The 14172-nt window shown below is 54.1% G+C and overlaps 2 protein-coding genes across 12 annotated transcripts in view; both read right to left on the bottom strand.

Moving 5' to 3' along the window:
- Window positions 1-14172, bottom strand: part of LOC123764490 (probable G-protein coupled receptor CG31760) — a 170056-nt gene that overhangs the window by 63186 nt on the left and 92698 nt on the right. The gene's annotated exons all lie outside the window — the stretch shown is intronic.
- On the bottom strand, window positions 141-1370 carry LOC138357643 (keratin-associated protein 16-1-like). The gene has a single exon (XM_069314646.1). The coding sequence runs from the start codon at window positions 1368-1370 to the stop codon at window positions 141-143; it is 1230 nt and encodes a 409-aa protein (XP_069170747.1).

Genomic DNA, 14172 nt, shown 5'->3' with positions numbered 1-14172 from the left:
TTGACGCCTCTCCTTCAACGCTACGAGACAGGAGGGCGGTAGTAAGGGCTCTACGCACCTGACTTATGAATGAAAGCCACCTTTGTGTCACTAGGTCACAGGGGTTAAAGTTGTGCCACAGCGAAGGTGGCTCGCGTCCTTCATCGTGAATTAGGCCTGGTGTTTGAGCCACCTGGGGCGACCTGCACGCCCCTCGACACCACCTGAGGCGGCCTGCACGTCCCTTGACACCACCTGGGGCGGCCTGCACGCCCCTTGACACCACCTGGGGCGGCCTGCACACCCTTTGACACCATCTGGGGCGGCCTGCACGTCCTCGACACCATCTGGGGCGGCCTGCATGTCCTCGACACCATCTGGGGCGGCCTGCACGTCCTCGACACCATCTGGGGCTGCCTGCACGTCCTCGACACCATCTGGGGCAGCCTGTACGTCCTCGACACCACCTGGGGCGGCCTGTACGTCCTCGACACCACCTGGGGCGGCCTGTACGTCCTCGACACCACCTGGGGCGGCCTGTACGTCCTCGACACCACCTGGGGCGGCCTGTACGTCCTCGACACCACCTGGGGCAGCCTGCACGTCCTCGACACCACCTGGGGCGGCCTGTACGTCCTCGACACCACCTGGGGCGGCCTGTACGTCCTCGACACCACCTGGAGCGGCCTGTACGTCCTCGACACCACCTGGGGCGGCCTGTACGTCCTCGACACCACCTGGGGCGGCCTGCACGCCCCTTGACACCACCTGGGGCGGCCTGCACACCCTTTGACACCATCTGGGGCGGCCTGCACGTCCTCGACACCATCTGGGGCGGCCTGCATGTCCTCGACACCATCTGGGGCGGCCTGCACGTCCTCGACACCATCTGGGGCGGCCTGCACGTCCTCGACACCATCTGGGGCAGCCTGTACGTCCTCGACACCACCTGGGGCGGCCTGTACGTCCTCGACACCACCTGGGGCGGCCTGTACGTCCTCGACACCACCTGGGGCGGCCTGCACGCTCCTCGACACCACCTGGGGCGGCCTGCACGTCCCTCGACACCACCTGAGGCGGCCTGCACACCCCACGACACCAGCTGAGGCGGCCTGCACACCCTTTGACACCATCTGGGGCGGCCTGTACGTCCTCGACACCACCTGGGGCGGCCTGCACGTCCTCGACACCACCTGGGGCGGCCTGCACGTCCTCGACACCACCTGGGGCGGCCTGCACGTCCTCGACACCACCTGGGGCGGCCTGTACGTCCTCGACACCACCTGGGGCGGCCTGCACGCCCCTTGACACCACCTGGGGCGGCCTGCACACCCTTTGACACCATCTGGGGCGGCCTGCACGTCCTCGACACCATCTGGGGCGGCCTGCATGTCCTCGACACCATCTGGGGCGGCCTGCACGTCCTCGACACCATCTGGGGCGGCCTGTACGTCCTCGACACCACCTGGGGCGGCCTGTACGTCCTCGACACCACCTGGGGCGGCCTGTACGTCCTCGACACCACCTGGGGCGGCCTGTACGTCCTCGACACCACCTGGGGCGGCCTGTACGTCCTCGACACCACCTGGGGCGGCCTGCACGTCCCTCGACACCATCTGGGGCGGCCTGTACGTCCTCGGCACCACCTGGGGCGGCCTGTACGTCCTCGACACCACCTGGGGCGGCCTGTACGTCCTCGACACCACCTGGGGCGGCCTGTACGTCCTCGACACCACCTGGGGCGGCCTGTACGTCCTCGACACCACCTGAAGCAGCCTGCACACCCCTCGACACCACCTGAAGCAGCCTGCACACCCCTCGACACCACCTGAAGCAGCCGGCACACCCCTCGACACCACCTGAAGCAGCCTGCACACCCCTCGACACCACCTGAAGCAGCATGCACACCCCTCGACACCACCTGAAGCAGCCTGCACACCCCTCGACACCACCTGAAGCAGTCTGCACACCCCTCGACACCACCTGAAGCAGCCTGCACACCCCTCGACACCACCTGAAGCAGCATGCACACCCCACGACACCACCTGAAGCGTGTTGCACACCCCTCGACACCACCTGGGGCGGCCTGTACGTCCTCGACACCACCTGAAGCAGCCTGCACACCCCTCGACACCACCTGAAGCAGCCTGCACACCCCTCGACACCACCTGAAGCAGCCTGCACACCCCTCGACACCACCTGAAGCAGCCTGCACACCCCTCGACACCACCTGAAGCAGCCTGCACACCCCTCGACACCACCTGAAGCAGCCTGCACACCCCTCGACACCACCTGAAGCAGCCTACACACCCCTCGACACCACCTGAAGCAGCCTGCACACCCCTCGACACCACCTGAAGCAGCCTGCACACCCCTCGACACCACCTGAAGCAGCCTGCACACCCCTCGACACCACCTGAAGCAGCCTGCACACCCCTCGACACCACCTGAAGCAGCCTGCACACCCCTCGACACCACCTGAAGCAGCCTGCACACCCCTCGACACCACCTGAAGCAGCCTGCACACCCCTCGACACCACCTGAAGCAGCCTGCACACCCCTCGACACCACCTGAAGCAGCCTGCACACCCCTCGACACCACCTGAAGCAGCCTGCACACCCCTCGACACCACCTGAAGCAGCATGCACACCCCACGACACCACCTGAAGCGTGTTGCACACCCCTCGACACCACCTGGGGCGGCCTGTACGTCCTCGACACCACCTGAAGCAGCCTGCACACCCCTCGACACCACCTGAAGCAGCCTGCACACCCCTCGACACCACCTGAAGCAGCCTGCACACCCCTCGACACCACCTGAAGCAGCCTGCACACCCCTCGACACCACCTGAAGCAGCCTGCACACCCCTCGACACCACCTGAAGCAGCCTGCACACCCCTCGACACCACCTGAAGCAGCCTGCACACCCCTCGACACCACCTGAAGCAGCCTGCACACCCCTCGACACCACCTGAAGCAGCCTGCACACCATCTCCCAACACTACCATCACTACACACAAGTGTTCTCTGTGTATATTCAGTTCAGAGTATACTTTAGTTCTGGATTGTGTTCAAGACTAAAGTATTGTTAATGGTTGGTTAGGAAGCATTTGTGATGACCTTAACCCTAACGTGAGTCGCAGGCCTTAACCCTCCCACAGGCCTTAACCCTCCCACAGGCCTTAACACTATGTATCATCTCCCCTATGCCTCTCAGACCCACTATGCCTCTCAGCCCCCATATGCCTCTCAGACCCACTATGTCTTTCAGACCCACTATGCCTCTCAGACCCACTATGTCTCTCAGCCCCACTATATCTTTCAGACCCACTATGCACTTCAGATCTCCCTAATTACCCAGACCCCATCTGCCCCCCCCCCCCAGCTCCCTGGCTCCCAGATCCCCTCAGCCTTTCACCCCCTCACTATTCCCAGGCACTTCCCACCTCACTACCAATCACAAATGGAATGCATTAGGCAGTGATGTGGTGGAGGCTGACTCCATACACAGTTTCAAATGTGGATATGATAGAGCCCAGTAGATTGTAGAATCTGTTCATCAGTTGATTGACAGTTGAGAGGCGGGACCAAAGAGCCAGAGCTCAACTCCCGCAAGCATAACTTGGTGAGTATTCCCCCTACCCCCACTCACACGAGGGGCGCCAAGGAGGGCCCCCTCCGAGCATAGCGAATTATGAATTTATCGAGAAAAAACTTCAAACGTAGTTACTGCACGAGAATAGTTATCCCTGAAGGCTGAGCCTTTGGAGTTGGCATCCCACATGACCTATGACCTTCCTCACCTCAAAAGGGAAAGCCATGAACAATTTGGTTGAATTCCGTCCGATTGTATCAGAGTGCACATTGTATCCAAGCCTAGCACGGCTGCCTGGCACAGCTGCCTGGCGTAGAAACAGACATCCGGATTTATTGAGATGGATTGTGTTAAACAATTCACTGTAAGCTTGAGTGTGTGGCTCGTGGTACCAGACGTGAGTGGACGAACCTCGCCCCGGATGGTGTGTTGAGTGGCGGCCACCTGCACTCTCCCTGCACTCTCCCTGCACTCTCCCTGAACCCTCCCTGCACTCTTCCCTCCCGGCCTCCTCCACTCCCTCTTCCCCTTGGCCTCCTCCTCCTCCTCCTCCACTCCCCTATCCTGCAGTTCGTCAGGTACCTCACCTACTCTTCCTACATATATTTACTCTGCACTACTCCTCTATCTCCGCCCCTCCCACACAGTACATCTGCTCCCCCTCCCCTTTCTTCTCTTCAGTCTTGATTATTCTTATTCTTCATACACCCCTTTTAATCTCATCTTTCTATCCATATTATTGTTCTTCTCTCCTGTATTTCCCTCTCCTCTTGCCGCACCGTGGAGGCTGTGGACCGGCATCCCAATAGCCAACTGTTTCCTAAGCCGAGGCATCAGTTGTTCCGGAACGCTTTGAGGTCTCTCGAGATTAATTCCGCCACCACCCTAACAATCCTCCCAGGACCCCCTCCCTCTCTCTCTCTCCTACCCCTGAAGTAGCCTCCAACACTGTTCCCTATCCCCCCTCCCCCAGGACCCCTCCCTCTCTCTCTCTCCTACCCCTGAAGTAGCCTCCAACACTCTCCCCTATCCCCCCTCCCCCAGGACCCCTCCCTCTCTCTCTCTCCTACCCCTGAAGTAGCCTCCAACACTCTCCCCTATCCCCCCTCCCCCAGGACCCCTCCCTCTCTCTCTCTCCTACCCCTGAAGTAGCCTCCAACACTCTCTCCTATCCCCCCTCCCCCAGGACCCCTCCCTCTCTCTCTCCCCTACCCCTGAAGTAGCCTCCAACACTCTCCCCTATCCCCCCTCCCCCAGGACCCCTCCCTCTCTCTCTCTCCTACCCCTGAAGTAGCCTCCAACACTCTCCCCTATCCCCCCTCCCCCAGGACCCCTCCCTCTCTCTCTCTCCTACCCCTGAAGTAGCCTCCAACACTGTCCCCTATCCCCCCTCCCCCAGGACCCCTCCCTCTCTCTCTCTCCTACCCCTGAAGTAGCCTCCAACACTCTCCCCTATCCCCCCTCCCCCAGGACCCCTCCCTCTCTCTCTCTCCTACCCCTGAAGTAGCCTCCAACACTCTCCTCTATCCCCCCTCCCCCAGGACCCCTCCCTCTCTCTCTCCCCTACCCCTGAAGTAGCCTCCAACACTCTCCCCTATCCCCCCTCCCCCAGGACCCCCTCCCTCTCTCTCTCTCCTACCCCTGAAGTAGCCTCCAACACTCTCCCCTATCCCCCCTCCCCCAGGACCCCTCCCTCTCTCTCTCTCCTACCCCTGAAGTAGCCTCCAACACTGTCCCCTATCCCCCCTCCCCCAGGACCCCCTCCCTCTCTCTCTCTCCTACCCCTGAAGTAGCCTCCAACACTGTCCCCTATCCCCCCTCCCCCAGGACCCCTCCCTCTCTCTCTCCCCTACCCCTGAAGTAGCCTCCAACACTCTTCCCTATCCCCTCACTATCCCTCCACCAAGAAACCCACCTTTTCTTCCCCCTCACCTGGGACAAGGGACGTAAAAGGGGATACCTGCATGTCCTGCAGGTACCTTCTTGTCAATACCTTCTTCTTGGTATCCTGAAGGTACCAGGTACCTTCCCGGTACCTGGAACTATTCCGTATCATCACTGCACTAATCACCACCTATATTTAACATCCAGACGACCCTCAAACTGTTGTTTTTGTACGTAATTGTTATCGTCTTCGTCTAAAAACGTTGTTCCAAGAAAAGTAATTAAGCATTTAAGTAACTTCCAGGTGAGAGAGTCCACCTAGTTGGCTTGTGGGGGTTGCCATGACAACGAGTCACGTTGCCACTCAGGCTAGTATGGCACAGTGCCGGAACTTGTGGGACACAGGGCCGGAACTTGTGGGACACAGGGCCAGAAGTTGTGGGACACAGGGCCAGAACTTGTGGGACACAGGGCCAGAAGTTGTGGGACACAGGGCCAGAACTTGTGGGACACAGGGCCAGAAGTTGTGGGACACAGGGCCGGAAGTTGTGGGACACAGGGCCGGAAGTTGTGGGACACAGGGCCGGAACTTGTGGGACACAGGGCCGGAAGTTGTGGGACACGGGGCCGGAAGTTGTGGGACACAGGGCCGGAAGTTGTGGGACACGGGGCCGGAAGTTGTGGGACACAGGGCCGGAAGTTGTGGGACACGGGGCCGGAAGTTGTGGGACACAGGGCCGGAAGGGTTCCAAGGCTACACTGTAGGTCCCAAGGCTACACTGTAGGTCCCAAGGCTACACTGTAGGTCCCAGGGCTACACTGTATGACCCATTACAAGAGTCGACGAAAACCAGTGAAAGACTGGGTCCAAGATCTGAAGCTCGACCCTACAGGCAAACACTGACAAGTACACACACACAAGAAAGTATATATATAGAGAGATACATACATACATATACACACAAGAGCCAGAAAGGTCTCACCAAAATAGTTACTGCCCAAGGAGGAGGCGGTGAGTGAGACCCATGTCTTGAAAACTTGAGGAAGCACGTCTGCAGAAGGAACTGAGGGAGGGAATGGACGACGAACCTACCTAGAGAGAGAGAGAGAGAGAGAGAGAGAGAGAGAGAGAGAGAGAGAGAGAGAGAGAGAGAGAGAGAGAGAGAGAGAGAGAGAGAGAGAGAGAGAGAGAGACAGACAGAGAGAGAGAGAGAGAGAGAGAGAGAGAGAGAGAGAGAGAGAGAGAGAGAGAGAGAGAGAGAGAGAGAGAGAGAGAGAGAGACAGACAGACAGACAGACAGACAGACAGACAGACAGAGAGAGAGAGAGAGAGAGAGAGAGAGAGAGAGAGAGAGAGAGAGAGAGAGAGAGAGAGAGACAGACAGACAGACAGACAGACAGACAGACAGAGAGAGAGAGAGAGAGAGAGAGAGAGAGAGAGAGAGAGAGAGAGAGAGAGAGAGAGAGAGAGAGAGAGAGACAGACAGACAGACAGACAGACAGAGAGAGAGAGAGAGAGAGAGAGAGAGAGAGAGAGAGAGAGAGAGAGAGAGAGAGAGAGAGAGAGAGAGAGAGAGACAGAGACAGAGAGAGACAGAGAAGCAGAACAGGTGGGAGAGGTAGCGAAGTAGGGCAAAAATCCTAGCCAGGGACCAGCAGTCTCAACTATAATGCTCACACTTCTTAAGTGTGAGCATTATAGACTTCTTAGACTTAACATCTTAGACTTCTTAAGTCTAAACTCTTCAGTATCCTCTAAGCTTACCCAGCCACCATCCTCACTACCTTCATAATAGCCTCACGCGTCCGAGAATAACTCTGGATTATATATATATATATATTACGGTAGTGAAAAACTCAGTGGAACCTTACTCCAGCCTCTAGAACCTCCTGTGGGGGTTCCTCCAACCTCTAGAGCTTCCTGTGGGGTTCCTCCAACCTCTAGAGCTTCCTGTGGGGGTTCCTCCAACCTCTAGAGCTTCCTGTGGGGTTCCTTCAGCCTCTATAGAGCCTCCTATGGGGTTCCTTCAGCCTCTATAGAGCCTCCTGTGGGGTTCCTCCAGCTCTACATCACCTCACAATGATCTCTCGGGTACCTGGCGGCCCGCGGCCCGGTTACTCTCCCGGTACCCAGCCATGGCGGCCCCAGCAGGCCAATTGCTTCCCAAGCGCCTCTGCTTCTACACAACCTTCCGCTTGGCCACCGTCACCTTTTATTGAATTTTAAAGCTGAGTGTAAACCTGAGCTGCGTTTCTTCCCCCGGAGGCTGCACTGTGCACGAGTCCTCTCGTGCACTGGGGAGGGGAGCTGCACTGTGCACGTCTTCTCTCGTGCACTGGGGAGGGGGGCTGCACAATGCACGTCACCTTTCGTGAACTGGGGAGGGGCAGCACTGTGCACGAGTCCTCTCGTGCACTGGGGAGGGGGGCTGCACTGAGCACGACGCCTCTCGTGCACTGGAGAGGGGGGTAGCACTGTGCACGTCTTCTCTCGTGCACTGGGGAGGGGGGGGCTGCACTGTGCACGTCTCTTCTCGTGCACTGGGGAGGAGGGTTGCACTGTGCACGAGTCCTCTCGTGCACTGGGGAGGAAGACAGCACTGAGCACGTCTTCTCTCGTGCACTGGGGAGGGGGCAGCACTGTGCACGACTCCTCTCGTGCACTGGAGAGGGGAGCTGCACTGTGCACGTCTTCTCTCGTGCACTGGGGAGAAGGCAGCACTGAGCACGACTCCTCTCGTGCACTGGGGAGGAGGCAGCACTGAGCACGTCTTCTCTCGTGCACTGGGGAGGAGGCAATACTGAGCACGACTCCTCACGTGCACTGGGGGAGCCCCAATGACACAGAGACGGTGGTGAGTGTCTCTGGACAGTCCCAGAAGTGCTCTGTGCCTTCCTATCTTCAATTAATTTGAAGACATCTGTTAATTTCATTGTTGAACTTCAGGAGGAAGTGATACCAATTATAGATACGAAGTTCCTGAGTAGGAAGCCTTGTAGTGTGTCGGAAGCCTCGTAGCGTGTCGGAAGCCTTGTAGAGCGTGTCGGAAGCCTCGTAGCGCGTGTCGGAAGGCTTGTAGTGCGTGTCGGAAGCATCGTAGCGTGTCGGAAGCCTCGTAGCGCGTGTCGGAAGCCTTAAACCAAACTAGAAGAACATTATATAGTGCTATCACTATATATATATAAAATATAGCAGGGCAGACAGGCAGCAGGAAGATATATATATATATATATATATATATATATATATATATATATATATATGTCGTACCTAGTAGCCAGAACGCACTTCTCAGCCTACTATGCAAGGCCCGATTTGCCTAATAAGCCAAGTTTTCATGAATTATTATATTTTCTCTAATTTTTTTCTTATGAAATGATAAAGCTACCCATTTCATTGTGTATGAGGTCAATTTTTTATTATTGAAGTTAAAATTAACATAGATATATGACCGAACCTAACCAACCCTACCTAACCTAACCTAACCTATCTTTATAGGTTAGGTTAGGTTAGGTAGCAGAAAAAGTTAGGTTAGGTTAGGTTAGGTAGGTTAGGTAGTCGAAAAAACATTAATTCATGAAAACTTGGCCTATTAGGCAAATTGGGCCTTGCATAGTAGGCTGAGAAGTGCGTTCTGGCTACTAGGTACGACATATATATATATATATATATATATATATATATATATATATATATCAAAATATAGCGAGCCCCGCATCTTCGCATGAGTTCATCTTTCATCTCCGCATCTCCTGTTTCATCTCCGCATAAAGATGCTTCACAGAAGGTGATCTGAAAGGACGTGAGGCTGACCGTGAAGCCCTTGATGATACGGACAAGCTTTCACGGGACCCATGACACACGGAGAACAATGGATGGGGAACCCAGCTTAAAGGCGTCTTTTGAACGCCGCCAGCTGACTGACCTCTAGCTTCCACGCACCTGTACCACGACACACTATACCCAAGAACTAACTACACTGACACAGGGACCGCTACACCAGCACAACACACATCCCACTACACTGACACAGGGACCGCTACACCAACACAACACACATCCTACTACACTGACACAGGGACCGCTACACCAACACAACACACATCCCACTACACTGACACAGGGACCGCTACACCAACACAACACACATCCTACTACACTGACACAGGGACCGCTACACCAGCACAACACACATCCTACTACACTGACACAGGGACCGCTACACCAGCACAACACAACCCACTACACTGACACAAGAACCGCTACACCAACACAACACACAACCCACTACACTGACACAAGAACCGCTACACTGACACAACACACAACCCACTACACTGACACAAGAACCGCTACACCAACACACATCCCACTACACTGACACAAGAACCGCTACACCAACACAACACACAACCCACTACACTGACACAAGAACCGCTACACCAACACACATCCCACTACACTGACACAAGAACCGCTACACCAACACAACACACAACCCACTACACTGACACAAGAACCGCTACACCAACACACAACCCACTACACTGACAACATGATGCACGCAAGCCACGTCCCTTGGGGAGTATACGAGAAGTTAGCGAGCTCGCTGCCAGACTGGACAAGGCAGCTAATTGGGCAAGTTGTGATTCCCTGTGGAGGAGCCAATCATAAAAGGCCAAACAAAGGTTCCCATGTAATAGACAACAATACAGGGAGCTTTTCCTGTATATCGTCGACAAATACAGGAGTTTGTATTAATTTATTTTCTTCCACTACCTTGTCATTCATTTATACAGTGATATCTCAACCACTTGGGCTGGACGGTAGAGCGACGGTGTCGCTTCATGCAGGTCGGTGTTCAATCCCAGACCGTCCACAAGTTTTTGGGCACCATTCCTTTCCCTCGTCCCATCCCAAATCCTTATCGTGGCCCCTTACAAGTGCTATATAGTCTAATGTCTTGGCGATTTCCCTTGAAAATTCACTCCCCTCATACAATGCTATAGAGAATATATGTTTTATTATGTCCTGCAGAGACAGGTTGAGAGCTAGCCTCCATATTTAGGAAAGACCTGGGTAAATACTGGTTCGGTAACAGGGTTGTTGATTTGTGAAACCAATTACCGCGTAACGTGGTTGAGGTGGGGTCCCTTGATTGTTTCAAACGTGGTTTGGACATGTATATGAGTGGGATTGGGTGGTTATAAATAGGAGCCGCCTCGTATGGGCCAATAGGCCTTCTGCAGTTTGGGCCAATAGGCCTTCTGCAGTTACTTTTATTCTTAAGTTTTTAAGTATAGTGGAGTGAGTTACTTATCACTCAACTACAGAAAGTGATTGTTGTGCTCCTACAATAATAACCAACTTTCACACGTACTAGTCTGTCTGACATAGACTAGATTAGAGGGCTGTTCTATCTGAAGTTCAGGTTATTGAGAACTCGACAGTATGTCCACCAGAGGGCTACCACAACTACCACCACAACCACCACCACAACCACCACCACAACTACCACCACAACTACCACCACAACCACCACCACAACCACCACCACAACCACCACCACAACCACCACCACAACTACCACCACAACCACCACCACAACTACCACCACAACTACCACCACAACTACCACCACAACTACCACCACAACTACCACCACAACCACCACCACAACTACCACCACAACTACCACCACAACCACCACCACAACTACCACCACAACTACCACCACAACTACCACCACAACTACCACCACAACTACCACCACAACTACCACCACAACTACCACCACAACTACCACCACAACCACCACCACAACTACCACCACAACCACCACCACAACTACCACCACAACTACCACCACAACTACCACCACAACTACCACCACAACTACCACCACAACTACCACCACAACCACCACCACAACTACCACCACAACTACCACCACAACTACCACCACAACTACCACCACAACCACCACCACAACTACCACCACAACTACCACCACAACTACCACCACAACCACCACCACAACTACCACCACAACTACCACCACAACTACCACCACAACTACCACCACAACTACCTCTATTGGGATCACCTTTACCGTGCAGTCATCCAAACAATGTTATTCAGACCCTTTGCCGTTATCTTGAGATGATTTCGGGGCTTTTAGTATCCCCGCGGCCCGGTCCTCGACCAGGCCTCCACCCCCAGGAAGCAGCCCGTGACAGCTGACTAACACCCAGGTACTATTTCACTGCTAGGTAACAGGGGCATAGGGTGAAACTCTGCCCATTGTTTCTCGTCGACGCCCTGGGATCGAACCCAGGACCACAGGATTACGCATCCAGTGTGCTGTCCGCTCGGCCGACCGGTTCCCAAGACCGGCTCTCACTAGATGCCAGGGGATCTAGTTCCCCCAAACTTAATGTGTTACTTTCTGACTTCTGTCTGTTAGGTAATCGTGGATTTACTTAGCTGTGCTTTCACGAAGCAGTTTCGCAAGTACTTACACACCTGGGGCCAGATTCACGAAGCAGTTACGCCAACACTTACAAACATGTACATCTTTTCTCAATCTTTGGCGGCTTTGTTTACAATTATTAAACAGTTAATGAGCTCGGAAGCACCAGGAGGCTGTTTATAACAACAGTTGATTGGCAAGTTTTCATGCTTGTAAACTGTTTAATAAATGTAACCAAAGCCGTCAAAGATTTGAAGAAAGATGTACACGTTTGTAAGTACTTGCGAAACTGCTTCGTGAATCTGGCCCCAGGTTTATAAGTACTTACGTAACTGCTTCGTGAATCTGGTCCCAGGTTTGTAAGTACTTACGTAACTGCTTCGTGAATCTGGCCCCAGGTGTGTAAGTACTTACGTAACTGCTTCGTGAATCTGGCCCCAGGTTTGTAAGTACTTACGTAACGCTTCGTGAATCTGGCCCCAGGTTTGTAAGTACTTACGTAACTGCTTCGTGAATCTGGCCCCAGGTTTGTAAGTACTTACGTAACTGCTTCGTGAATCTGGCCCCAGTTTTGTAAGTACTTGCGTAACTGCTTCGTGAATCTGGCCCCAGGTGTGTAAGTACTTACGTAACTGCTTCGTGAATCTGGCCCCAGGTTTGTAAGTACTTGCGTAACTGCTTCGTGAATCTGGCCCCTGTACTTTTCTGGCCTTTCAACTTAATTCTTCTAACTTTCAAATTCTTTGTTGAAATGGCCCCCTCCCCCCCTTTTTCCTCGTTGTGGATGAAGGTGGGTTCCGTAACTACTTCTTTTAGAGAAATTGCTCTTGTTAACTACCCGTACAGAGTATGAGTACCTAGTTAGGTCCCTGCGGCTCATTTGCGTTTCCAGTTTCCACCTGTGTCCTCCTGCCCTGCTTTTTCTCGCTCTGAAGAGGCTATCCGTGTCTACCTCATCTATTCCTCTCAGTATCTTGTATGCTGTGATCATTTCCCTTCTGTTCTCTAGAGTTGTGAGAGACTTGGTTCCATTCGTCTTAAACCTTTCCATTTAAACCTTTCTACTGTTCCAATTTTGGCTTAATGCTTCACAAGGTGTGGATTCCGTGTGTGTGTGTGTGTGTGTGTGTGTGTGTGTGTGTGTGTGTGTGTGTGTGTGTGTGTGTGTGTGTGTGTGTGTGTGTGTGTGTGTGATAGGGAAGGGGTGGTGGGGACACTCAACACAGCCATCAGTCGTCCACTGGCCGAATGGAATACAACCCATGATTTCAACAGTGAAAGCAAATCAATAATTCCTCGCACAGTTTCCCTTTGTATTTAGGTAGAAGACACACACACACATACACACACACACACACACACACACACACACACACACACACACACACACACACACACACACACACACACACACACACACACACACACACCTGCAGGACTAGCTTTAGATGGCGACGTAAATCCTTGTGCAGATGGCAGCACTGGTCTGGGATAACCTTTGACCTTACACAGGCGAGGGATGGAAACAACCTCCGCTTACTGCTTGTTGCCTGCCCTGCTTCCCTGCCTGCTGCCTGTCTGCTTCAGCTGCTTCCCTGCTTGCCCTGCCTGGCCTGCTTCCCTGCCTGCTGTCTGTCAGCCTCAGCTGCTTCCCTGCTTGCCCTGCCTGGCCTGCTTCCCTGCCTGCTGTCTGTCTGCCTCAGCTGCTTCCCTGCCTGCCCTGCTTCCCTGCCTGCTGTCTGTCTGCCTCAGCTGCTTCCCTGCCTGTCCTGCCTGGCCTGCTTCCCTGCCTGCTGCCTGTCTGCCTCAGCTGCTTCCCTGCTTGCCCTGCCTGGCCTGCTTCCCTGCCTGCTGTCTGTCTGCCTCAGCTGCTTCCCTGCCTGCCCTGCTTCCCTGCTTGTCTGGGGGACATTTCTTTTTTGGCCAGCTTGTTTGACAGTCCGCTAAGAAGGAAGTGGAGGGACTGAGAGATAGTGGAGGGACTGAGAGAGTGAGACAGTGGATGAACTGAGGGAGGAAGGACTGGAAGCAAGCTCCATCAACACTTTTAAGATCATATATAACCAGGAATTCTGGAAAAGGAGTTGAGACAGGTAAATACTCATACAAGGAGATAACATATTTTATACGAGACAGGAATGTGTTCTCTCCCATCTGGGCTGGACACAAGGTACCAGATGGGAGAGAAAAACTCTTCCATAATCTGAAAGATCTGAGGGATTTGATATATCACACTCAA

The sequence above is a fragment of the Procambarus clarkii genome, chromosome 79 (assembly GCF_040958095.1).
Source record: "Procambarus clarkii isolate CNS0578487 chromosome 79, FALCON_Pclarkii_2.0, whole genome shotgun sequence".
Classification (NCBI taxonomy): Eukaryota; Metazoa; Arthropoda; class Malacostraca; order Decapoda; family Cambaridae; genus Procambarus; species Procambarus clarkii.
Note: the sequence above shows the minus strand (reverse complement) of the source record. Positions and strands in the feature narration are given on the sequence as shown.